The sequence below is a fragment of the Eubalaena glacialis genome, chromosome 3 (genome assembly GCF_028564815.1).
Source record: "Eubalaena glacialis isolate mEubGla1 chromosome 3, mEubGla1.1.hap2.+ XY, whole genome shotgun sequence".
In the NCBI taxonomy this organism is placed as follows: Eukaryota; Metazoa; Chordata; class Mammalia; order Artiodactyla; family Balaenidae; genus Eubalaena; species Eubalaena glacialis.
In genome coordinates this window covers 113,824,946-113,852,290 of record NC_083718.1, presented here as the reverse complement: position 1 = coordinate 113,852,290, position 27,345 = coordinate 113,824,946, and the positions used below count along the sequence as shown (strand labels likewise).

The window sequence follows — 27,345 nt, the reverse complement described above, 5'->3', positions numbered from 1 at the left end:
CCCTGGTGGTCCAGTGGTTAAGACTGGGGTCGATCCCTGGTCAGGGAATAAGATCCCACGTGCCACGCCGCACAGCCAAAAAAGTAAAAAAAGAAAACTTTTCAGGTGTAATGTGTTGTTTCCCAGGGACTCCCACACCCCCCCCCCCACCCTTGCCTCCAGAGGATTAAATATTTAGTGATAAAATTTCTGGAATTTGGGATAGGATTGAAGAGAGAATTTTTGGTGACAATCATTAACATACAGATGATTACCTGCTTAAAGCAGTAAATCCTGAGCTCAAGTCCTAGTTTAATCCCTTATCAGCATATGGCCTTGGGTAAATTACATACCTGCTTTAATCCCGTTTCTTGTTGAAGAAATGGAGATAACAACAGGAGCTATCTCATAGAATTGTTGTGAGGATTAAGTGAGATGATACATGAAAAGCATTTTAGCACAGAACCTGGGAGTGGGCCCTTGAAAAATGTTGGATATTGCTATCATTCACCCAAGGCATCCTGACACCATTAAGTATTCATCTCTACCATAACTTCATAAAGTTAAATAGTATGCCTTTTAAAGTAGAATCTCCTGTTAATTTTGTATGTTTTATTTCAGATTTGATTAAGGTAATGTGATCAAAGACACATTCAAATGATCCCAGATCATTCAAGTTTTAAGTGGCCCTAAATCATAATCTGAATTTTGCTGCTTTTTCCTCTTTGAAAAACTGGCTATTGAAACATAAAGTATTATGTGTCCAAGACTTCAGTCAAGTTACAGAGTATTTTTTTCTTCTTTGTAGCAAAGGAGACAAGTTTCTGACCCTGGTGCTATAAAAAACAAATCTTGGAGAGAAAGTAACAAGAAAGAGTATTGGAGTTATCCCTCTACTAATCAAAAGATGAAATCTGATGGATTAGGAGCGTCTGGACATTCATCAAGTACTAATAGAAATTCTATAAATAAAACTTTGAAGCATGATGATTTAAAGGAAAAGGATGGTACAAAAACCGCATCCAAGAGTACAAAAGAATTAAAAACTGTGGGAAAAAATGTTTCTGGAAAGCCCAAACCTATAATAAAGCCCAAAACAGAAAATGGTGATAATGCAAAGTCAGCAAACATGTCACCTAGACAAGTTGTGGAAAGATCAGCAACAGCAGCAGCAAATGGACAGAAAAATTCAGTAAATGGAAAAGGAGTGAGAAATCAGGAAGGTCAAATTACAGGTGCCAGACCCAAGGTACTCACTGGGAACTTAAACATGCAAGCCAAAGCAAAGCCTTCGAAGAAAGTGACAGGCAAAGATTCTCCATGCCTCGGGATTGCAGGGCCCTCCAGCAGATCTACAAATTCAAGTATGGAATTACTGACTTCCACTGACTGTCTGGATGAACCAAAAGAAAATGGGTCAATAAAAGAGAAGCCTTCTGGTCATAAACTTTCCCTTTGTGACTCTCCAGGACAGACTGTGAAAAACAGTGTAGAAAGTATCAAAACTTCCACTGTAGGTGGGTTTTAACACTCTAATTTTTAATAGCTCTTGAGGAGCTTTTTAGGAACAGTTAAAGTTCCTAGAAAAAAATGAACCTGTGTTTGGACTTTTATTTAGTTTCAAATGCAAAAAGATTTTAGTAACATATATTCATGCAAACTGAGAAAAAACAGTTTTTCTCACCGTAACATTTAATTTTGTATATAGTGTATGACCAGTGAATTTATACATACTTATTACATATTTATTCCTCAATCTCATGGCTCACTCTTCTTAATTTATAGCAGTAAAATCTCGACCTGTTTCAAAAGTTACCAATGGAACTTCCAATAAAAAAAGCATTCATGAACAAGAAACTAATATAAATAACAGGTAAGTCTTCATTCATTGTTTTACCTAGACATTAGCTTTCTCTGGAAGTTAATTATATACTAACTTCTAGCTAAATATTGTTAAAATATCTTTCCTTTGTTAGAAAATTTAGTATATTTACATAATGATATTTTAAAACTTTTCTTATTTATTACGCAAAATGACGATTGATACAAAATGATAGAAGAATAATTTATACTTGTGGCACCTTATTATGCATTGCTTTACCATAGTTGATCTACAGTTTTATAAACTTAAACACTTATGAACCTATGGTTTTATCTATTTTCAGAAAAGAGATACATTTTTTATTTCTTTGAGAAAAAATATTTTTCTTTTTTTTTTTGTTTTTTTTTTAAATTGAAGTATAGTTGATTTACAGTGTTGTGAAAAAATACATTTCATGTATGGGTCTTTTAAAAAATTATGTTTTGGAATCTCAGTGTAATACTGAACGCAAATAATTTTTCTTAGTGTGCTAAAGAAGGTCACCAGCAAAGGATACAGTGATCCAATACCACAGGCAATTTTAAAGAAAAGAGGAAATGGCAATGGATGTGCTACAGCTCAGCAGAGGACAAAGAATGCCGCAGTTAATCTTGCTAAAACTCAAGGTAAAGTTGAAATACACCCAGGTATTACTTCCTTGTTTAAACTGAATAAGCAGAACTCTGATTCTGGAACTTTAGCAGCAAATAAGCAAAGTATAACGTGGTTTCACTCATTTTACATTCATTTCCTATTTTAGAGATGAGATTTTATTCTTCCACTTTTCAGACAAGTATTTTGGTATTTTGGGGTGTCAGTTTAGTTTTTATTTTCTTTTGTGAAAAAAATAAGGGAGTCACTAGGTTATCTGCATTTCTGGTCCTTCTGTATATTATACCTGTGCTTCTTCAAAGTTTCATTGATAATTATAAGAATTCCATCTGCAGAACCAACACTAAAGAGCTCTTTAAAAAGTAATGGTACAATCTAGAGAGCTGTAATACGCAGGGAGGAAGAATTTTCCCTCTGGACTCTGTGCTATGCCTGTTGTTTTTCCATATTCTAAGAAAGAGAAGAATACTGATCAGATTGCATAATTTGCTAATATAATAACTGATTTTAAAAATTAATTTGCTTTATGCATTAAGCATTCACACATGTAAGAGCAGTTTGTAAAATGCTAAAACCAATTTTGAGGTAGGTAATGAATTAATACTGAAAGTAAATTTAAAAGTAAGCCAGAGAAAAGTTATTCATGTTCTAGTAACAGCTAAAAAATAAACATTTAAAAAGATTTGATAATTCTGTTTGACAGATTTAAATGCTCAAAATATCACCTCTAGGACTTCAACCATTATAAACAAATGAATTCCCAAAATTAATCCTCTTTCTTTCCAGTTACCGGCTTTAGTTTCAACTGCAGATCTAAGTTGTTAACCCTAATGAGCTACAATAATAATGATCTGGTTATGAGAAATAAATTAGCTTTGTTACTGTTTGAGGAAAAAAATTGCAACAATTTCAACATTTCTATTTTGTGTTTTAGCTTCATTCTCCTTTTCAGCTATGTGGAACAGTCTGTTTTTCCCCCTAGAACTTCAAAGGGAAGAAAGACCCTTACTGCTCTTTTGGCATAAGAAAATCAGATTTTTCTACCTCCATATATTTATGCAAATCCAATTCTGGCATAAGGGTCAATGCTATTTACTTGAGGAGGAGAGATCCTATTTTAATAATTTTACTTAAGATGATGGAATACTTCCTCTATATTTGTAATAAATTTTTTTTTATTTTATCACATCACTAACGCCTAATTTGTAATTGTCCGTTTGATCATATGTAACCATTTCATTGTTATCTATTTTATTTCTTCTAAAGGGATTTAAAAACAAATATTGAATTTCACTCAAAAAATGGAAGGTATATTTTTGAATTTTCTTTTCTTAGGATCCCAAGGAGAGTCATCAGATTCAGTAAAATCTTCAGTCTCTTCAAGGCAGTCTGATGAAAATGTGACAAAATTGGACCACAGTGTAACTACAGATAAACAAACACCTAAGAGAAAAATTGTCAAGCAAGGACAAACAACATTGCCTAAGATTAGTGCAAAAATAGTAGCAATGCCTAAAAACCTAAATCAATCTAAGAAAGGTGAAACTTTGAATAATAAAGATTCAAAACAGAAAACACTTCCTGGACAGGTTATATTGAAGACTCAGCCTTCTTCTCTAAGACCTTTAAAAAGTGAACCATCTGTTGTCCAAAAAAGTGTGCTTCGTGATGTATGTGATAATAATAACAAAGGCAATGTTTCTGAACAGAAGCCTCATGAACCTCTAATTAATCTCACAGCCGAAATCAGTGATACAGAAGCATTTCAGTCACCATGCATACTTGACCCACAAAAGCCATTAAACAATCAAGAAAAAGAGAAGTTGGTGTTAGAATGCCAAAATATTTCAAATCTGGATAAATTAATTAAACATGAACTGGAATCAAAACAGATTTGTTCAGATAAAAGTGAAACAAATTTTTCTGGTCACAAAAAAACAGATCAATGCAACACAGCTAAAATACATTGTCATTCTGATGAGAGTGATAATGTAGATCCAAAATTTTATAGCACCACTGCTCTAAAATCCATGATTTCAAATCCAAATGAAAACTCTTTGAACTCTAATCCAGTTTGTGACCTAGACTCAACAAATGTAGAGCAAGTCCATTCAGTGTCAGATAGGGAGAAGCAAGCAGGGAGAAAAGATACAAACAAAAAATTAAACATTAAATGTGTGAAAGATGTTTTACCTTGTGTTCCTGAACAGACAAATGGTACCTTAAATTCTGGTCAAGATGACAGAAAATCTAGAATTCATGTAGAAGAACAGACAATTCCCAATCAGTTTTCTGATGACTCTGCCATGAATGGAGACAAACATGCTACAGTAGACTCAAATACTTCCTCCAAGTGTTTTTTGGAACAAATACCAGGGAAAAATTCTCCTAAAGATATGGAAACAACAGAAACTCCAGAGAGCCATGAAACTCGAGAAGCTCCATTCATGAGTCACTGGAATTTGAGTACCAGTGTTCTGCATCAGAGAGAGAGTCCTGAATCTGACAGTGGCAGTGCTACAACATCCTCTGATGACATAAAGCCTAGATCTGAAGACTATGATGCTGGAGGGTCTCAGGATGATGATGGGTCAAATGACAGGGGTATTTCTAAATGTGGCACTATGCTGTGCCATGATTTTCTTGGAAGAAGTAGCAGTGACACCAGTACTCCTGAAGAATTAAAAATATATGATAGTAACTTAAGAATTGAAGTGAAAATGAAAAAGCAAAGTAGTAATGATCTTTTCCAAGTTAATTCGACAAGTGATGATGAGATTCCTAGAAAAAGGCCAGAAATTTGGTCTCGATCTACAATAGTCCACCCTAGGGAAAAAGAAAATATTCCACGAGGCAGTATCCAGTTTGCTCAGGAAGTAGATCAGGTTTCTTCCTCAGCAGATGAAACAGAAGATGAAAGGTCTGAAGCTGAAAATGTTGCAGAAAATTTCTCTACATCTAACCCAGCTCTTCAGCAGTTTCAGGGAATAATTAATTTAGCTTTTGAAGATGCAACTGAAAATGAAAGTCACGAGTTTCGTGCAACTAAAAATTTTAAAAGGTCAGTTTTACTTTCAGTAGATGAATGTGAAGAACTAGGATCTGATGAAGGGGAAGTCCATGCTCCCTTTCAGCCTTCTGTAGATTCTCCTTCACCTTCTGATGTTTTTGATGGCGTTTCTCATGAACATCACGGAAGGGTCTGCTACTCCAGATACTCACAAGGAAGTAAAGGTAGTATTTTAGAATGTAGACAAGAGAAAGGCAATAGTGTATATAAAAACAAAAGCTCTCCCTTGGGTCTTAGTAGCATTGACTCTTCAAGAAAAGATAAACAGAGTGCTTCAGCCACAGAAAAAAAGAGCATAACAGATGTCCTGTCCAGAGGAGGCAGACAGCTTCCTCCAGAAGATAAAAAAGTAAACAGTGGAAGCAATGTGGATAATGACTTTCAGCCACGCAGCAAACTTTCAGATAGTGATATAAAATCTCAAGAAAGACCATGTCATTTGGAACTTCATCAAAGAGACCCCAGTTCTGACATACCAAAGAACAGCTCTACAAAATCTCTGGACTCCTATTGGAGTCAAGTTCTGCCTCCAGAAGGTCAAGTGAAAGAGAGCCATTCTGCAGCTACCGAGAAAGCTAATATTGCTTTATCTGCAGGTAATGTACAGATATAGAAATGCTAAATCCATAAGAAAATGAGTTTATAGAATTTTAAAGTTGTAGGTAGCCCTGAATGTTATATTTTAGTTAGATAGAATAATTACTTAAGCAACAGATTCAAATTTTAAATGAAAACTGAAATTTCTTAATAGAATGAAAATAGCTAGTTACTCTTTATTGTTCACTTAAAATCTTAGTGCAAAATTAATATCTAGTAAAAATTTTGGTGGTTTATTAGAGCTAACCTACTGAGAGATTTTACATGAAAGAATAAAGAGAAAAACTTAGTTTGCTGTTATTTAGTTATTTATGTCTAATTTAACATAGGAATTATTGACTATTAGAAATTTTATTATACATTGGATATGATTTATGAACTATGCTAATATATATCTAAGAGGGCTGTGCAATAAGTATAGTAATATGTAACTAAAAGCACTGAATTATTTTAACTAGATTAATTATTAAAATTTATATACATTTTACAGAGATTAAGACTTTCAGGATCACTATAATTCTATTCTAAAATTTTCAAGTAAAAAGATAAATTTCCTAAAAGAGATTATATTTAGAAGCAATGATAATATATGAAAAAATCCCAGGCTTATTTCATATGTATAGATGGTTTCCTGTCTAATTGTTTTGTGTGTTTGTCTTCCTTATTATAGTAATTTGAACTATGACCCACATTTAAAATATGCAATAGTGGCTGTCTGAGTAGCTACTGTATACCAGAACTAAGAAAAATACTTATCAGTAGTCCCTGTTCAGCAAAATCACAAGAATAGGGAACTCTTTAAAGTTGTACTTTTTTTGTCCTTGCTTGCATCCTCCTTTGCATGTGCAATATATGTCTTTAGATAAAATGTATTTATTCTCCCTTTGAAACTGACTTACCTTAAAAGTCACCATCAAATAACCATGTCTTATTTTCTCTTTAAGTTTCTATTGTAGTGAATTAGATACATGTGCGCGTTCTGTTTATGTTTAAATAATTTCTGTTTTCTGTATCACAAGTTTTCAAATTAAACTGGAGAATTATTGTTAGTTGCCTATGTTGATTTTGCTGCTAAACATTACCTTTGAGTTTTTTTTTCCAAACATAGAAAAAGAAATGCCTCAGAAATCTTCTCAATTTTGTATAAATGTTATTTTTCCCATTCTCTTTTTTTTTTTGGACAATAACTGTTATGTTGTGTTAATATTGTTCTACAGAACTCTGAGGGGTACCAACATGTGCAGTTTTTACATTGTGTAGTATTATGAATTATTTCAGGAGACATAGATGATTGTGACACAGTGACACAAATCTACATGTATGACCATCGGCCTTCAAAAACCCTCTCTCCAATATATGAGATGGATGTAACAGAAGCATTTGAGCAGAAAATGGAATCAGAAACACATGTTACAGACATGGATTTTGAAGATGAGCAACACTTTGCAAAACAAGATTGGACACTATTAAAGCAACTGCTCTCTGAAGAGGATTCAAACTTAAATATTACAAATTCTATTCCTGAAGACTTAAATTTAGCACAGTATCTAATCAATCAGACACTACTTTTAGCACGAGACAGCTCAAAACCTCAGGGTAAAGCACATGTTGACACTTTAAACAGATGGAGTGAACTAACATCTCCATTCGATGATTCCTCAGCAAGCATCACCATGGCTAGTTTTTCCTCTGAGGATTGTTCACCCCAAGGGGAATGGACAATTCTGGAACTAGAAACTCAGCATTAAGAGTATTAACACTTTGGAAAATGTTAAACTATGCCACCCCTTTATTTTTTTGATGCTTATATGATATCCAAATGATAACTGCATTAGCCTATTAGACTATCCTTAATATTGAGGAAGTCTTTCCAATTTACTGAAGTAAACATAGTTTGTTTATTAATATGATAACACATGTAGAAAAAAGTGTTTTTCTAAAAATCTTGAGCATGTTTTCTATAATTATTAGAGAAATTAGAAGACTTGTAAGGAAACCCTTGCTTTAGTTTTCCTTTCCTAACTGATCATTCATTTACTTGTTTATCATTCAATAATTTAAAATGTGAATGCACAAGTAGAACAGTCCCTTTACTTTTTGCTCTGCATATGGTAACCATAATTTAACAATAAAAAAACTTATTGTGCTTGTGTCAATTTATATAGAGTTAATCTGTAACATTCAAACTCAGGTTGGTATGGTTGAGGCTGATAGCTTAATATTAGAAAAAACCTTCGCTTTCCCAACAATTCAGGTCCAGGAAATTGTCAAGTAAATGCATCTCAAATTTCACTGACATTTTTGCTAAAACAGGAGAAGTGGAATTTCCTGTAACTCTTTTTGGGATATATCCGCAGAAAGGCATCTGCCCTTGTTGAAAAAATGTGGGAAAACTGTCCATCTGTTTTATCTATATAGACTTCCTTTATAGTTAATCACTCTCCATTTTTCATTCCATGGTAGAGATATTTTTGAACTGCACCTGCAGTAATCCTGCACTAAATATTACCTTGAAAATGGGTACATGAGGCAACTGAGTTATAGAGTTAAATTGTGTGCATGTGTGTGCACATACATGTATGTTTGCTTTTTCCATTTGTCTATATGCTCTAGTTCCTTATTTCCTTGATCAGATTGTCTTTCAGTCTGTAATTTTGGTAGAAAGGCAAAGATAAACATCTTTTTTACAAAATTCTATTGGAGAGTGGACACTTGGTTACCTACTTGATATTGGTGGATGTTACCCTTAGGGTGATGGGATTTAGTAGAATTGGCACCTCTCAAAGCTTTGTAACTAACTCATAAGTTCTCTAAAATACATCAGAAGTAAGGAAATATTTTGGCTTAGAATTCCTTTTCTAAATTAACAAAGTTTTGGGCAGTTCCCTGGTGGTCCAGTGGTTAAGACTCAGCACTTTCACTGCTGTGGCCCAGGTTCAATCCCTGGTCAGGGAACTAAGATCCTGTAAACCGTGCAGCGCGGCCACAAATAAAAATAAAAAAATAATAAATTCACAAAGTTTTCAACAAATGATCAACATTAGAGAGAACCTGTAACTATATTGAATATCAACAATTATATTAATGCACAATCATTTGGTATTCTTATATAATAACATATTAATGTTAACATTAGCTACTAACCTGTTATACCATACTTTTTTAACTAGACGCTCTGCAAGGGATATTCATTCATTCAAACAGTCAAGAAACACATTTGTTCTAGGCACTGAAGTGTGAAGATAAATAAGGTTTGATTCCTGCCACCCAAAAGAGTTCAGTTTCTAATGAGGAGGGAAAACCATATAAGAAAAAGGTCAAAAACAGTATTATAAGAACTTTGTGTCTTAAAGCTGGATGGGAATTTAGAGGTTAGTTTAATCCCTTCAAATTCCCAAGGAGGACTCTGAAGCCCAGAGGAATTTTTAAATTGCCCAAGGTCCCACACTGATTTGTGAATTAGAATCCAGTATTCCTTAATTTCAGTTTGATGTTATTTCTACCACACAACACACTTCATTTGACTTTTATCATAAAATCTGAAAACAAATTCATTCATAGATAGTTTGTAGCATAAAGAAATAATATATGATAAGTCAGAAACAGTACAGATTTCCAAGACAGTGTGTTTTCTTTTTCTCCAAATGTGAAATTGTTTTAATTGTTATTTTTAATAAACTACCTCAGAAGTTCACAAATTTATAATTGAAACTTCATTTCTTTCATGTCACATTTGCAAATAGATAGTAGGGAAGGACTTAAGTCCTTAAGTATGACCTCTTAAGTAATTTCAGGACGTGTGTTTTCTTATCATGCCCTTTTGTGAACAACACATCTACCAGTCTGTTTCCTGCAGGACTCTGGGCTAGTTCTTTATCATTCAACAAACATATACTGAAAAATAACTACTAAAATTTATTTAACACTTATTAAATGTTAGACACTGTGCTGAGTGCTTTAAATATGCATTAACATCTAATTCTCACAACAGTTATATGAGATATGTCTTATCTTTATTTTACACATGAGGAGACTGATGTAGCATCCTTACCCTGGATGAGCTACCCTAGTGGAAGAAACTAAGACAGAAATAACACATTATACTATTGTTTGGTAAGATAACAATTGTATATGGTCAGAGTTGTAATAGCTCAGAGGGAAAAGCTATGAACAGATTGTCAGGAAGAAAAGATTAGAGAAAGCTTCTTAAGGGCAAGTAATATTCAGTGAAGCTTCAGAATTTCTATAAAGGGGCTTGGTGGCTGCAATCTAGTTGGAAGTGTAGGCCAGGCAACTTGACTTGAAGATGAAATTTTATAGGAAGTACTTTGCTTTTCCTTAGACTGTATGTTACAGATCAATAAAAATACAAATGTTTTTAAAACATGCTTTTATACATAGTTTACCTAAGACTCAAAAACTCCATCCATACAAAAAAAAATCTTATTTTTTTTAAATTTGAGTTCTTGGTGGAGGATGAAGATTATGGAGAGAGTCTAAAGCCCCTTTGTACCATGATGAAGATTATGGAGAGAGTCTAAAGCCCCTTTGTACCATCTCTTGGAGCAATCAAGTAATATCTGATGCTGGCTTTCAAGGATGAGTAGGAATTTGCTTGGTGATAGGGCATTCTAGACATAGGAGCACCTTAAGGAGTGGTGACCAGGATGTGTGTTGAGTATGCAAAGAGTGGTAGAAGATAGGGCTAAAAAGCTGAGTTGGAGTTGGATTCTGGAAGTTATTAAATACTATGCTTAAATGTTTAAATTGTCAAAGCTCTGGATTTGGTAGGCATCATGTCTCTTTCCATTATGCATTCATTTATTTATTTTTAACTCTCCATGGACAATCTGTTTGCACGTTCTTGGGGAAATAACCACCTACTGCTCACGATGGGTAGTCATCAAACTTGTTTCTTAAGTTACTAGGTAACATAACCAGGTGTTTCAGAAAGATAACTGTCAGCAGTAATGAAGATGGCCTGTTTTGGAGAAGCACTCAAATCTCAAGATGCAATTACAATAGTTTTGTCAACCTTAGAAATGGGGAATGGAAGAGGATTTGGTAACAGAGACATTAGGTAGATTGAGATATGGTGGGAGCAGATAGAAAGGAATTTTTTAATTGCTATCAAAAATAACATTTATTCCACACATATTTGAGGGCCTATGATAGTTCTGGGTATTAAAATATGAATGGCATCGTATCTGTCCTTGAATATCTCTGTTTGTGAGAGATTGTTAAACAAAACTTTTTAAGTTGTTACGTTGTGTCAAAATAAAGCTCTGTATGAAGTGTAATCAGTGTACACAGGAGAGGGAAATGATGGAATGATACTTGGATAGGCTCCTTTACTATTTTAGGACTAGTAAGAGTTCACAAGACAAAGGAAGAGGCATATTCGGCAGAAAAAGAGTTTAGAGGCAGTGGGGAATTCTTGTTCCATATGGCTGAAGAGTAGAAGGGAATGGATGGGAAGGGCAAGAGATGAAGTTGGACAGGGACATATAGTACAGAGAGGAGCATGATCAGATTTGCATTTTAGAATGATCACTCTGGAAGCAGTATGTACAATTGAGTAGAGCAGGGTTTAAGGCAGGTAGACTAGTGATGAGTGTTAAAATAATAAAGGCTTGAACTAGGGCAATGGCTGTGGAGATAGAAAGAGTGGCCATATTAGATTTAAGATGTGGATTGGAGAAACATTGATTTTGGGTGAGAGGTGGGAGTCATCTTAAAAGACTCAGGATTCTGACTGAAGAGCCTGGGTTGTGGATGATGTCATTAGCCAAAAATTGAAGCAAGCTCAGGAGTGGGGATGAGTTTAATTTAGGACATACTGAGGTTGTGATGCCTGTGGGACATTCAAGAGGCTGAGGACAAAATACTGTGGAATAGTCAGAAAAAGAAAAGCCGGAGAAGGAGACTGAAAAGGAATATTCAGAAGTAAGAGAACTAGGAGGCCAAAGATAAGAGGAGACAGTGGTGAATATGTATAATCACCACTAATCAGAGACGGGCAAATCAAGGCTGAGATTCTACTTTAACCTATCAAAGTGGCAAGGATTTTTAAAAGTTTGTAAAACAAATTCAACCTTAGCAAGAGAATGGTAAGTTTGGGATCCTTGTATGTTGCTGTAGGAGTATAAATTACCTTTCCAGGAAGTAATTAGGCAATCTATGTCAAGAATGTTTATAACTTTATATCCTTAAACTAGTCCTTTCCCCTCTTGGGATCTGCCATTGAGAAATAAGAAGAATCTGAGACAAAGATTTGTCTACAAAAATGTTTGTCAGAGAGCTAGATACATAAGTGAAAACTGAAAACTAGCTAAATGTCAACAGTAGCAGAAAGGCTAAATTATGGTACATCTATATAACACATTATGAAATGATTAAAATTGTTTTCAAAAAATCTATTTCATGTCAAGAGAAGATACTTATAAGAAAAAAACCCAGAATATTAATTTATAAATATAACATCCAATTTTCTATACTTATAAGTACATAGAAAAAGAGACTTGAAGGAAATAAGTATGTATTAATAGTGGTTATGGTTAAGTGGTGATTATTTTATCTTTTAACTCATATTTTCCATGTTTTCTACAAGGCACAGAAAAATATGTTTGTTTGTTTTTAGGTAATTAGTAGCGGTTAACAGTGCCAAATGCTGTTTGAAATGTCAAGGTTCACACTTAGACTAGTACGTTGGATTTGGACATTAGGACTTTATTGGTAGTTTTTGTCAATTGGTGTTTTCTTTAGAGTAGTAGTAAGGACAGAAACTAGACTACAGTGGGTTGAAAGGTGAACAGGAAGTAAAGAAGTAGAACTTGTTCTTTTAAGGAGCCTGACTGAAAAAGAGACAGTGGTAGCTTGAAGTTACTGTTGTTTTTAAGATAAAAGTAACTTTAGCACTTTGAAAATAAGAGGTTGGGAATAATCAATGAATCAGGGGCCATCAAGGAAGAGGCAGGAGAAGGTGGGATCAAGCACAAAGAATACTAACTGATACAGGGCATTTCAAGGAACTTCAGGTGTTTAAAGCACTAAATGCATGTGGAACAGTAATGGAAGATAAAGCTGGAAAAGTACAGGAAGGCCAGGACATGAAGAACCTGTAAGCCATGCCAAGGACTGGGGGAAAGCCATTTAGGCAAACATATTAAATATTTTAAATATATTAAATCAAAGGTAAACATATTATAGGACTGCTTTTTGTTTGTTTGTTTTTGGGGTTTTTTTGGTCTTGCCGTGCAGCATGTGGGATCTTATTACCTGAGCAGGGATCGAACCTGCACCCACTGCATTGGAAGCATGTAGTCTTAACAACTGGACCATCAGGGAAGTCCAGGACTGTTTTATTAAGATTATTCTAGCTGCATAGTGTGGAAAAATATCTTAGAAAGAGAAGAGACTGGAAGAAAGAAGACCTGTAAAGGGGTCATTGGAAAAATTAAGGAGAAAAAGAGACCCAAACTAAGGAAAAAATGGCGAAGATAGAAATAAGAGGATGGATTTGAGAGAAAATTAGGAGGTAGAATGAACAAGATGTGGTTACCAACTGAGTATGAAGACTTGGAAGAAGGGATAAAGGTGATTCCTCTTCATACCCCAGAATTCTAATAGGTAAAAAATGGAAGGCTGATGCTTTGTAGTTGAAAAAAAGATAATTTTCAATTTGGACATGTCACATTTGAGATGCAGTTGAGACAACCAAGGTATATAATATGTCTTTCAAAATTCAGAAACCCAACAAACTATGATCTTTCCACTCCCCACTCCATGTACTGCTAGTTTTGTTTCTTTGGTTTTTTTTTTTTGGTGGGGGGTGTAGGGGGGTGGGAACTTGGTTTGTCTCAATTTAGCGATTTATTGCAGGAGCTATTTGGGGATTGGAATTATCTACATACTCTTCTCCAGTGATATGTATATTATTTATACTATAAATTCCTATATTAAGACTACTTTGAATCCAGCTAGTTAGATATGAGAGGTATACGTTTCTATCATGTTAATATTGCATGAGTTACTTTCAGTGTTTGTGATTCATCTTACACACAGTGGTTTCTTAATTACTTCCAAATTTAGCCAGTATTATCACAAGAATTTTAATTCTAATCTGAGAATTTCAATTCTATTCTGATTCTATATTTTATGATAACATTATCCCAATCAATTAAATAATACATTTCCAAATCAGGAAGATATTAGGAAAAAATACTTCCACACCAAAAAATACAGTATTTTTCCCTAAAAGAGTTTTCACATAAAATGTTCTGAAGCTTACCTCTTTTTATTCAATTTATGGTCAACTTTAGTCTGGCAAGAGAGCTAGATAAAAAATTAAAATAGAAATATACCTGCATTTAAACAATTACATGCCTAAAGGGAAGAAGATGTCTAACACTCTTACAAAATTCTCCTTTTACTTAGATCCAAACTCTCAAAACATGCATAATCTACTTTTAAAGTCAAGAAAGTAAATAGAATACTTTCCTACAGTTTTCTGATCTGGATAAATTATAGAGAACAACACAAATTCAAGAAGTTAGAAAAATAACATTAAATTGAATCCAAAGAAAGTAGAAGAAAGGAATTAATACAGGCAATAGTGGAACTTAATTAGAAGTCAGAAAAAGAATAAAACTGATAAATCTAAGGGCTGATTCTTAAAAACAAAACAACCCACACACTAGCTTAATGGAGAGAAAAGCATAAGTACACAATATTAGACAGAAAAAAACAACAGAAATTAATAAGGTAGTATTTTATGCAACTACATACAAATACAGTAGAAAACCTGGATGAAATGAATAACTTCTAGAGATATACAAATTACCAAAACAGTCTCAAAAAAAGACAGAAAATCTACACAGATTTTTAGCCTTGGAAGAAACTGAGAAAGCATTCAAGAAAGCATTTTGGCATATTGGAGAAAGAAGAAAGCTTCCAGATGCAATTTAAGAAGCCATCATAATGTGATCACCAAAATCTAACTAAAGATAGCATAAAAGAGAAAATTATGGAATAATATCACATAATTATCGATGCAAAATTCCTAAAAGATCCAGAAATATATTAAAATAATAATATGTGGCAATTTATTTAAGGAATGCAAGACAATTTAAGGTTGGGAAACCTATTCATATACTACATCCACATTAGTAGGTCAAATATAGAAAAATCATCTCCGTAGATACCAAAATTTAACTGAAACAATGATGCCAAAGAGTACTATAAGAAAAGGTGTGATTATTTACAATTGCCAAGATATGGAAGTAACCTAATTGTCCATCAACAGATGAATGGATAAAGAAGATGCGGTGTGTATCTATATAAATAGACACACACACACACACACAGACACACACACACACACAGTGGAATATTATTCAGCCATAAAAAAGAATGAAACTTTGCCATTTGCAACAACGTGGATGGACTTGGAGGGCATTATACTAAGTGAAATAAGTCAAACAGAGAAAGACAAATACTGCATGTTATCACTTATTTGTGGAATCTAAAAAATACAACAAACTAGTGAACATAAAAAAGAAGCAGACTCACAGATATAGAAAACAAACTAGTGGGGGAGGGGCCAGATAGGGGAAAAGGATTAAGAGGTACAAACTATTATGTATAAAATAAGCTACAAAGATATATTGTACAACACAGGGAATATAGCCAATATTCTATAATAACTATAAATGGAGTATAACATTTAAAAATTGTGAATCACTATTTTGTACACCTGTAACTTATATAATATTGTACCTCAACTATACTTCAATAAAAAGAAAAAAGAAAAAAAAAAGAAAACGTGTGATACTTTAATATAATCCTGCAGTAAGAAAGCACATGAAACCCCGAAAAAACATATGGAACTCCAAAACATAAAACATAAAATATAAGATTGTTAATTTGGTCATTTAAATTTTAGAATGAGTATATGCCCCAAATATCATAAAAAGAATGAAGAGGCAAAAGATAAACTGGGGGAAAATTTTTTTCTTTTTAACAAAAACTAAAATGCACATGGCTGGTAAACAACCACAAGATGTCTAACTAGACTCAAAGAAGCATAGAAAAAGAACCATAAAAGAGTTTTTGAAAATATGAATACATTTAATAAGTAATAAATTTGATAAGTGAGACTATTATAAGTAAATAAATGACTATCCACTAAACATTTTAATTACTTAGGAACTATGAATGAAAACTAATTAGATGCTTTGCCAACATAAAAAATTATTGGAATTAATTAGATTCAACTAAGCAATTGAAATATATTAAGGTAGAGAAACAATTCCAAGTATTATTATACTATACAAGTTTAAATTATTGGTCAAGTCAGTTACCTTGCTTGGAATTCAATTTCACTTCTAATTCTGAAAATCAAGCTAAAATTCTGGGCAGGTTACATTAAAATCAATACAAGAACAGTGTGGGGGTTGACTGTACTTTTCATAGTCAATGAGATAAGAAAATCTAAAAACTACTGAGGAAATGAAAACATTTTGAGCTGTCATGTGCATCACAAATGCCTGAGTCAGTTTATATTACCACACAGATTTAGTTACAGCATGTCAGTGTCAAACAGCTATTACTGCCATTACAAATCCTTATTTGCTGCTTTTTAATTTTTTAATTTTTTTAGAAGCAGGAAATAAGTCATCTTATAAGATCATTGTTTAATTCATTCTCCCATAAATTTTTTCTTAAAAATTACTGATCACTTTAAAATTTATTTGAACATAATGTTGACTTGACATCTTAGAAACAACAATTCAGTCAGGAGACTCTAAAGTTAGTAATACTACTACTAAATGAAGAAAAATATTACATAGGTAAGAATTCTTAGGGGAAAAAAATTGTTTTCTCAAGCACTTTTTTTGGAAAGATATGACTGGTTACCTGACTCATCCAGGGGAATGATGCTTCATTTGTGTATGAAAATAATCTAATTTTCATGTTTCAGTTCCCTTTATTTTAGTCACCAATAATATGATAGTATATTTATTAATTTTGATTGAATGTTTACCCTAAGTGAAAAGTTGAAGTATATATAGTTTCTTTCTTTAAGTAATTTGTATTCTAGAAACTTTATAATAAGAAAAAAGTAAGAAAGCAAATTAGGAATCATTTACAGAGAGACGACAATGATTTATATTCTTAATATATAAATACCTCATATATCAATCAGAAGAATGCTAACAGCCCAGTAGAAACCTAGGCAAAAAGTAAAAACAAAATTAACAAAATAAGAAAGAGAAATGGTCAATAAAAATACAGTGAATGATATAATGTTTTATATACTAGTTAGTAAAGAGGTAAAAAACAAAATATGTTCATTATTTAATTGTAAAGATAAAATCATGAAACCTAATGTCTAGAGTACAGTGAGACTGGCACTGCATTCATATATGTTAGTGTAAGTATAAACCAGTGCAAACTTTCTGGAAAGCATTTTGGCAATAGGAATAAGGGTCTTAAAAATCTTCATAATTGTTGAATCAGTAATCTCACTTTTAGAAATGTAATGAATAATCAGAAATGGTTAAAAATAAGCACATGTATATAATATTTTAATGTCCTAAAACATAGTAATGAATAAGTTATTTTGATATGTTGGGATATTAAGCTACTTTATTAAATATCATGTTTGATAAGAATATTTGGGGACGTCCCTGGTGGTGCAGTGGTTAAGAATCCGCCTGCCAATGCAGGGGACACGGGTTTGAGCCCTGGTCCGGGAAGATCCCACATGCCGCGGAGCAACTAAGCCCATGCACCACAACTACTGAGCCTGCGCTCTAGAGCCCACAAGCCACAACTACTGAGCCTGCAAGCCACAACTACTGAGCCTATGAGCCACAACTACTGAAGCCAGAGTGCCTAGAGCCCGTGCTCTGCAACAAGAGAAACCACCACAATGAGAAGCCCACGCACCACAACGAAGAGTAGACCCCGCTCACAACTAGAGAAAGCCCGCGTGCAGCAACAAAGACCCAACACAGCCAAAAATAAATAAATAAATAAATAAATATATATAAAAAAGAATCCGCCTGCCAATCCAGGGAACCTGTATTCGAGCCCTGGTCTGGGAAGATCCCACATGCCATGGAGCAACTAAGCCCGTGAGCCCCAACTACTGAGCCTGTGCTCTGGAGCCCACTTGCCACAACTACTGAGTCCACGCACCTAGAGCCTGTGCTCCGCAACAGGAGAAGCCACCGTAATAAGAAGCCTGCACACCGCAATGAAGAGTAGCCCCACTCGCCACAACTGGAGAAAGCCCACGTGCATCAATGAAGACCCAACGCAGCCAAAAATAAATAAATAAATATTTTAAAAAATTAACTAAAAAAAAAATTTGATGATTTGGGGAATGCTCACAATAAAATGAAGGCGTTAGATATTAATATGTATGTATATGTAATACAATATATTAATGATAAACACTTTAGTCTTATGTGTCAATCTGGGTGGGCTCTGGTACCCAGTTATTTAATCAAACATTAATCTAGATGTTGCTGTGAAGGTATTTTGTAGGTGTATATAACCTCTACAACCACTTGACATTAAGTAGAGATTATCCTTGATAATGTGAGTGGACCTCATCCAATCAGTTTAAGGCCTTAAGAGCACAAACTGAGACTCCCTGAAGAAGAAATTCTGCCTCAAGATTGAAACATCAACTTCTGCCTGAATTCCAGCCTGCCCTACAAATTTCAGACTTGCCAGCCCCCATAATCCTGTGGACCAATTCCTTAAAATAAATCTCTTAATATATATGTCCTATTGGTTCTGTTTCTCTGGACATCCTGACTGGTATAACTGCTAATATCCCACCCTAAATTCTGGTCTTCTCCTTTTCCTTCTCAACAGAATCCTGAATTTTATAGCAGGGCACTTGGCTACTCAGAATGAAAACTACATTTCCCTGCCCTTCTTGCAGTTAGCTGTAACCATGTGACTAGGTTCTGACCAATGAGGTATAAATAAAAGTGTTGAGTGATACTTCCTGAAAGTTTCTCTATAGAGGATGGGGATTTCTTCTCTTCTTTCCTATATCAAGCTGCCTGAAGCACAAATGTGTTCTTTTTTTTTTTTGAATATGGAACGCTTCACGAATTTGCATGTCATCCTTGCACAGGGGTCATGCTAATCTTCTCTGTATCACTGCAATTTTAGTATATGTGCTGCCGAAGTGAGCATGCACAAATGTGTTCTATCAGCCCTCTTTTGTACCATGAGGATGAGGGCCACACCCTAGAGATGGCAGAGTGGTAACCCACGTACCTGAATACCTCATGAAACCACTATACCAACCCTGGACTACCTATCTCAGGACTGCTATTACATGAGGGAAGAGAACTTTGTATGTTAAACTTAGTATTTCAGACTACTGTTGATTTGGATTTTCTCTTACATGCAGCCAAACACAAACCTAATTGGTGCACTACATATGAATACATTACTAAAAAGAAATACCTAACACATTGGTAGTAGTTAGCTCTGGATTTTGGAATTTGTTGTTGATGTTATATTTACTATTCTTTCTGTTTTTTATATTAAATATATATTAATTACTCATATAATAAATTTTTAATAAAAATACTGAAAATAATAGGAATTATTTTTCCTAACAATTTTTGTAATGATTGTAGACATTGTAAGTGGAACATAAAAGATGGGTCTCATTGTGTCTTTAAAAGATAGATGATAGCCTTTAATATGATCATTAAAATGTTTTTGAACACAAAACAAGTCAAATGAGTTTAAAAGCACAGAATTAGGAAAAGGACCCATTCATTTCCGTTATTTTCATCAAAGTTATGCATACAGTTTAAACAGTGAAATAGTTCTGCAAGCTTTAGTAAAAAACAAACATCAGTCCCCTGCCTGGCTCCACCTACCCAATCCCACTTCCTACAGCAACCACTTTCAAGTCTCTAAGCTATTTCTTGTTTGCTTCTATTTCCCTAAATAACATGAACTCCCTGTGACATAATCTGTCACAAATTAACTTTTCAGTTTTAGATATTATCTATTGTCATCTCGCTCTGAAAAATGAGAATTTGATTCTCATTTACCCACACCCATTACCCAACATCATTGTATAATAATTTTAGTTGTATCAGAATTTAGAGTTTACATTATTATAATCATGAAAAAACTACTTACTGCTAAGTAAGTTAGTAAGTAACATGATTACTTTTCCTTCCATTCAGTTTTTCTTCCCCCTGAAGTTATAACTGTAGTTTTTTAAATTGAAGTATCGTTGATTTATAATATTGTATTAATTTCAGATGTACAACACAGTGATCCAATATTTTTATAGGTTATACTCCATTTAAAGTTATTATAAAATATTGGCTATATTCCCTATGTTGTACAATATATCCTTGTAGCTTATGTATTTTATACATAGTATTTCGTACCTCTTAATCTCCTACCCCTATCTTGTCCCTCCCCCCTTACCTCTCCCCACTGGTAACCACTAGTTTGTTCTCTACATAAGTCTGTTTCTGTTTTGTTATATTCATTCATTTCACTTTTTAGATTCCACATATAAGTGATAACATACACTATTTGTCTTTCCCTGTCTGACTTATTTCAGTAAGCATAATACCCTCTGGGGTATTATGGGTCCATCCATGTTGTTGCAAATGGCAACATTTCATTCTTTTTTATGGCTGAGTAATATTCCATTGTATGTATACACCACATCTTCTTTACCCATTCATCTGATGATGGACACTCAGGTTGCTTCTATGTCTTGGCTATTGTAAATAATGCTGCTATGAATATAGGGGTGCATATATCTTTTCTAATTAGTGTTTTTGTTTTCTTCAGATAAATACCCAGGAGTAGAATTGTTGTATCATATGGTAGTTCTTTTTTCAGTTTTTTGTGGAATCTCCATACTATTTTCCACAGGGGCTACACCAAGTTACATTCCCACCAACAGTGCACAAGGATTCCCTTTTCTCTACATCCTCACCAACACTTGTTATTTGTTGTCTCTTTGATAACAGCCATTCTGACAGGTGTGAGATGATATCATTGCACTTTGAATTTTCATTTCTCTAACGGTTAGTGATGTTGAGCATCTTTTCATGTGCCTGTTGCCCATCTGTATGTCTTCTTTGGGAAAATGTCTATTCAGATACTCTGACCATAATTTTACTTCCAAATTTTGAATATATTGTTTCCAGTGTTGCTGTTGTTGAGAAGTCTGATGCTATTCTGGTTCTTGATTCTTTATAAGTAGTCTGGAGAATTTTAGGATTCTCTCTTTGTCCTCAGAGTTGTAAAATAGTATGAACCTGTGCTCAGTGTGGGTGTATTTTCATCCATTATCCTAAGCATTTGGCAGGCCTTTTCAGTTTGGAAACTCACATCCCTCAGTTCTAGAAAAATTTCCTAAATTAGCTAAAAATTTCTTCCTCCCTCTAGTTTCTCTGTTTGTATTTTTGGAACTCCTATTATTTAGACATGAGACCATTAATACCTATTCCTTCATACTAATCTTTTTGTCTTTGTCCTTTACTTCTTGAGGTATTTCCTCAATTTTATCTCCCAATCTTTCCATTCAGCTTTTCGTTTTTCATTATTGCTATTATATTTTCTATTTTGTTATTTGAAATTTCTCTTCTTAATAGTATTTTGTTCTTGTTCCTTTGATGCAATGTTTCCCCTATCTATCTGAGGATATAATTTTTTTTAAGTTTTACTCTCTGAACAGCGAATTTCCCCAAATTTGCTTTTTTTCTATATGTTTCTTTCAGTCTCTATTTTTTACATTAGAGGAATTCGTGGGCTGTTTGCTCATAATTTAGGGACTCAAAAGCTTTTTTGAAAACTCTGTGTGAGTGAGTGGGACTCGCTGCTGACAGTGGGCCTCTCTGCAGGGTCAGCTGATGGGGCTCAATTTTTGTGAAACACCAGTGTCAGTATCTTGAGGTCTTTTCACCCGACCTTGTTCAGTACTTCATAGAGCAATCTTCCTATTGCTTGCCTGGAGGAAATGACCTTGATACCAATATTCTAGGATGTGACTGTGGAAAGATGGCTGAGGGTCTCACTTTCCATGTGTAACTGTTCTCTTATCCTCCTATTTTCAGCAAACTCCACTTCCAACTGCACTTGCAGTCCCCCAGTCAGAGACCCTCATGTTACCCTCTTCAGAGAAAGAACCTCCAGTTCTGCTGAGGTGAGAGACATGGAATCACCTGGCCATGAGGAGGGCATCTTTGGTTCTGAGTGCTTCTTAAACAGACTTTCGACAATTCTTCTGAATGTTAGTCACACCTCTGGTACACCAGAACCTCTGGAACAAATTCCTAAGCCTTTGGGAGTTCTGAGTTACTTTTTGACTTTTCCCATTGCTGGCTTAGGCTTTAGCTTTCTTGGATTTATTAGGTTAGTTATCACTCCTTTTGATTACAGCTTCCCAAATGTGGTTACCATCTCCTCTACCATTCTGTTTTGTCTTTGCTAATGTACATTTTTATTTTTATTTAAATATCTTCAACATCATTTATAAGATTTAAATGTATTAATTTTGTCATTTTGTCTAGATTTTTATGGTTTGTGCTTCTTTCTTGTTTTTTTCTCTATAAAGCAGATTTTATTACTTTTTTCTAGTTTTTGAAAAGTCAGTATTCTATTTTTAATTCTCCAAACAGTTAACCCTATTTTCCCTAAAACATTCTTTAACTTATATTTCTCCAATTCACAAGAATCAAATGTGTAATTCCATCTTTTGAGTTTCCCCTATTTAAGATAAGGAATTAGCATACCTCTCCATCACTTTCCTCTGTTATGTCCTTTCTTACGTCTTTCTCTGTTATTGAGATATTTTGAATGTTTGGATCCAGATTATCATTCATAATTTTTACATATCTTCTCTAGAGTAATTTTGACTATTTTAACCTGGCTCCCCACAAAACAGATCCTAAGGCAAAGCTTGTGGAACTAATGCTTTGTTGGAGGGTTCAGTCCCAGGGAAGCAACAGTGAGGGAAAAAGTAAAAGAAGGAAGGAAGTAAACAGAAGGTGGCAAGTTGTGCTCAGCTTCATGAGAAACAGCTCGTTTCTTGGTCACACAGGACATCTTTGGAGAAGCCAAGGGAAGTTCTGGATTTTGGAACAATCGGGAGGAAGAAGAGTGAACAACTTATGTGCTCAGTCCTATCTCTTTCCTCCCATTTCTCAAAATATGCTCCATAGGAGTTAACTACCCCACACTTCTAGATTGTGACATGGGCCCCTACTGGCAGCTACTGGAGAATCCAGAGCCTATGTGGATTCCATTGGGCCATACAGCTCCCACTGTAGCATGTATGACAGAGGCCATGCCAAAGCTGGCCTTTAATACCTGCCTGGGAAGGCTGAGCCAGCTGGTGGTGTCAGGAGACAAAAATACAGTTGGAGCAATCAAGACTTATTATTGAAGGAAAGGCAAGAGCCTTTGACAAGGTTGCTTGGGCTGGGAAGCAGAGCAAGTGCTGAGCCACAGGGGACAAGAAATGGAAAGGATCTGAAGACTTGTGTAAATGAGTGCATTACATTTGTGTTTATCTTCTGTGGCCATATTTATAGTTCTTTAGATTTATGTCTTCATTTAACTCGTTTAGTGCTTATTGCCAGTCCTTCTTATCTCTCAGTTGACAGAAAAATAGCTTGTAGTAATTATCTCCTGTAATTTGGTGTGGCAACAGAGAAGTGCAAGGCTAACATGATTTTTTCTTCTTTCTAGGCAACATCTTTTATTTCCTTCATGGATGTCTGGACTACTTCTTCCATAGCACTGTAATTTAAAAACAGTGTCAGGGGGGCTTCCCTGGTGGCGCAGTGGTTAAGAATCTGCCTGCCAATGCAGGGGACACGGGTTTGAGCCCTGGGCCGGGAAGATCCCACATGCCGTGGAGCAACTAAGCCCATGCACCACAACTGCTGAACCTGTGCTCTGGAGCCCCCGAGCCACAACTACTGAAGCCCGCAGGCCTTGAGCCCGTGCTCCACAACAAGAGAAGCCACCGCAGTGAGAAGCCCGTGTACCAGAAGGAAGAGTGTCCCCCGCTCGATGCAACTAGAGGAAGCCTGCATGCAGCAAGGAAGACCCAACACAGCCAAAAATAAATAAATTAAATAAATAAATTTACTGAAAAGTTAAAACCGGGGCCGGCCATGTCTAAATGTAGGTCTTTGTCATTTATTTTTGCCAAAAACATGGCTATTCCTTTGTCTGCATCTATGGCTTTTTTCTCATCAAGAAAGTGTTCTTCCCATCAAACATTTGATTTTTCTCCCATTTGTTTTGGTTTCTTCTTCATGAATACCTATTACCTTTTCTCGCCTTTATCTGTATCACCTACCTCTGACCTTTCTCTCTTCATCCTGGAGTGTCTCAAATAATCCTCATTATGTATTCAATATTCCTCCAGAATCAAGTTTTTCTTTATTGCCAATGTGGATATTTTAATTCTGTGGTTGTATAATTTTTGTATCATTCCAGTCCTCCTTTACTTCATTCGTAACATTCTACTGACTTTCCACTCAGCCTGTTATCTTACATCTTTCTTCTCATACTTTGGATGCATGTTTATAGAACATGCATGGCTTTTTGTACTCTAAGGTTGCAAGTAGTCTCTTAAAGTTTTCTTTTGGATCATGCTTTTCCTTTGAGTCTTTATGATGCCATTTCCTTTCCCTTGCTCTGAAATATTCTGTCATAGGTTCCATGTTGACTTTTTTCTCTACTCATAAGTAAGAGTTCTTAGACTTAGTGTTTATCAGCAGACAAAATGTGTATATTTCCCTTGGTCCTATTCCTTACCCACTTGTATGTATGCCATTTCTTATTTCAATTTCCATGTCTACTAGGCATTCACCTACTGCTGTTTTGCTCCACTGGCTTTTCCTACCCCACTGTTTGATCATCTTTTACTCTAAAATGATGGAGCACATGAAAAACTACAATATTCTCAGTCTGCACTGCTCTTAGGTTCATCCTCTCTCTGCCCCTACCTACAATGCTATACTAGATTGGGACATTTCTCAACATGCAGTCCACTCCCTCTTTCCTGCCCAGCTGTTTTCTTGGAGCTCATCTCTGTGGATGTAGAACACCAGGACAAGGTAATGGAGGTAAAGGGAGGAAGAGAGAAAGGTGATTAATACAATTCTGGCTGCCTCAAAAAGTGGTGCCTTCCAGGTAAAGTGATAACCACAAAATTTCTACTTGGTGTAGGCCCTTGATCTGAGGCAGAGTGCAAAGAGATAGATACTATGTATCTTTTATCCTTTTTCAGAAAGTGTCTGAATTATATGATGAAACTTGACTAGGCCTTGAAGGGAAGCCTAGGTAGGAATTTCTTTCAACAGCTCAATATTAAATTTAGGGATTTTTGGAGGCCCTGAACCAAGATGGCAGAGTAGAAGGACGTGCTCTCACTCCCTCTTGTGAGAACACCAGAATCACAACTAGCTGCTGGACAATCATCGATAGGAAGACACTAGAACTCACCAAAAAAGATACCCCACATCCAAAGACAAAGGAGAAGCCACAATGAGATGGTAAGAGGGGCACAATCACAATAAAATCAAATCCCATAACTGCTGGGTGGGTGACTCACAGACTGGAGAACACTTATACCACAGAGGTCCACCCATTGGAGTGAAGGTTCTGAGCCCCACGTCAGGCTTCCCAACCTGGGGATCCGGCAATGGGAGGAGGAATTCCTAGAGAATCAGACTTTGAAGGCTAGTGGGATTTGATTGCAGGACTTCGACAGGACTGGGGGAAACAGAGACTCCACTTCTGGAGGGCACACACAAAGTAGTGTGCGCATCAGGACCCAGGGGATGGAGCAGTGACCCCAGGGGAGACTGAACCAGACCTACCTGCTAGTGTTGGAGGGTCTCCTGCACAGGTGGGGGGTGGCTGTGGCTCACCGTGGGGACAAGGACACTGGCAGCAGAAGTTCTGGGAAGTACTCCTTGGAGTGAGCCATCCCAGAGTCTGCCATTAGCCCCAATAAAGAGCCCAGGTAGGCTCCAGTGTTGGGTTGCCTCAGGCCAAACAACCAAGAGGGAGGGAACCCAGCCCCACACATCAGCAGTCAAGTGGATTAAAGTTTTACTGAGCTCTGTCCACCAGAGAAACAGTCAGCTCTACCCACCACCAGTCCCCCATCAGGAAACTTGCACAAGCCTCTTAGATAGCCTCATCCACCAGAGGGCAGACAGCAGAAGCAAGAAGAACTACAATCCTGCAGCCTGTGGAACAAAAACCACATTCACAGAAAGATAGACAAGATGAAAAGGCAGAGAGCTATGTACCAGACGAAGGAACAAGATAAAACCCCAAAAAACAACTAGATGAAGTGGAGATAGGCAACCTTCCAGAAAAAAATTCAGAATAATGATAGTGAAGATGATCCAGGACCTCGGAAAAAGAATGGAGGCAAAGATTGAGAAGATGCAAGAAATATTTAACAAAGACCTAGAAGAATTAAAGAACAAACAAAAAGAGATGAACAATACAATAACTGAAATGAAAACCACACTAGAAGGAATCAATAGCAGAATAACTGAGGCAGAAGAACGGATAAGTGACCTGGACGACAGAATGGTGGAATTCACTGCTGCAGAACAGAATAAAGAAAAAAGAATGAGAAGAAATGAAGACAGCCTGAGAGACCTCTGGGACAACATTAAACGCAACAGCATTGGCATTATAGGAGTCCCAGAAGGAGAAGAGAAAGAGAAAGGACCAGAGAAAATATTTGAAGAGATTATAGTCGAAGACTTCCCTAACATGGGAAAGGAAATAGCCAGAGAGTCCCATACAGGATAAACCCAAGGAGAAACACGCTGAGACACATAGTAATCAAATTGGCAAAAATTAAAGACAAAGAAAAATTATTGAAAGCAGCAAGGGAAAAATGACAAATAACATACAAGGGAACTCCCATAAGGTTAACAGCTGATTTCTCAGCAGAAACTCTACAAGCCAGAAGGGAGTGGCATGATATACTTCAAGTGATGAAAGGGAAGAACCTACAACCAAGATTACTCTACCCAGCAAGGATCTCATTCACATTCAATGGGGAAATCAAAAGCTTTACAGACAAGCAAAAGCTAAGAGAATTCAGCACCACCAAACCACCTCTACAACAAACGCTAAAGGAACTTCTCTAAGTGGGAAACAC

The 27,345-nt window shown here is 35.5% G+C and overlaps 1 protein-coding gene and 2 non-coding genes across 5 annotated transcripts in view; 2 read left to right on the top strand and 1 right to left on the bottom strand.

The window, feature by feature from the left end:
* The window catches only part of BTBD8 (BTB domain containing 8), a 91,292-nt gene extending 83,376 nt beyond the window's left edge, over nucleotides 1–7,916 (top strand). For all 3 annotated transcript variants that reach the window (XM_061186317.1, XM_061186316.1, XM_061186315.1), the window contains 5 exons: nucleotides 788–1,496; nucleotides 1,765–1,852; nucleotides 2,327–2,466; nucleotides 3,788–6,118; nucleotides 7,398–7,916. In XM_061186317.1, coding sequence (XP_061042300.1) covers nucleotides 788–1,496; nucleotides 1,765–1,852; nucleotides 2,327–2,466; nucleotides 3,788–6,118; nucleotides 7,398–7,867 — 3,738 coding nt within the window. In that variant the 3' untranslated portion in view covers nucleotides 7,868–7,916. The remainder of the gene's footprint in view (nucleotides 1–787; nucleotides 1,497–1,764; nucleotides 1,853–2,326; nucleotides 2,467–3,787; nucleotides 6,119–7,397) is intronic.
* Nucleotides 7,917–9,002: 1,086 nt separating this feature from the next.
* TRNAE-UUC (transfer RNA glutamic acid (anticodon UUC)) lies at nucleotides 9,003–9,074 on the top strand. Its single transcript has one exon. It is a non-coding gene; the product is annotated as a tRNA-Glu (tRNA).
* A 10,159-nt stretch (nucleotides 9,075–19,233) lies between these two features.
* On the bottom strand, nucleotides 19,234–19,340 carry LOC133089215 (U6 spliceosomal RNA). Its single transcript, XR_009700600.1, has one exon. It is a non-coding gene; the product is annotated as a U6 spliceosomal RNA (small nuclear RNA).
* Between the last annotated feature and the right edge of the window lie 8,005 nt (nucleotides 19,341–27,345).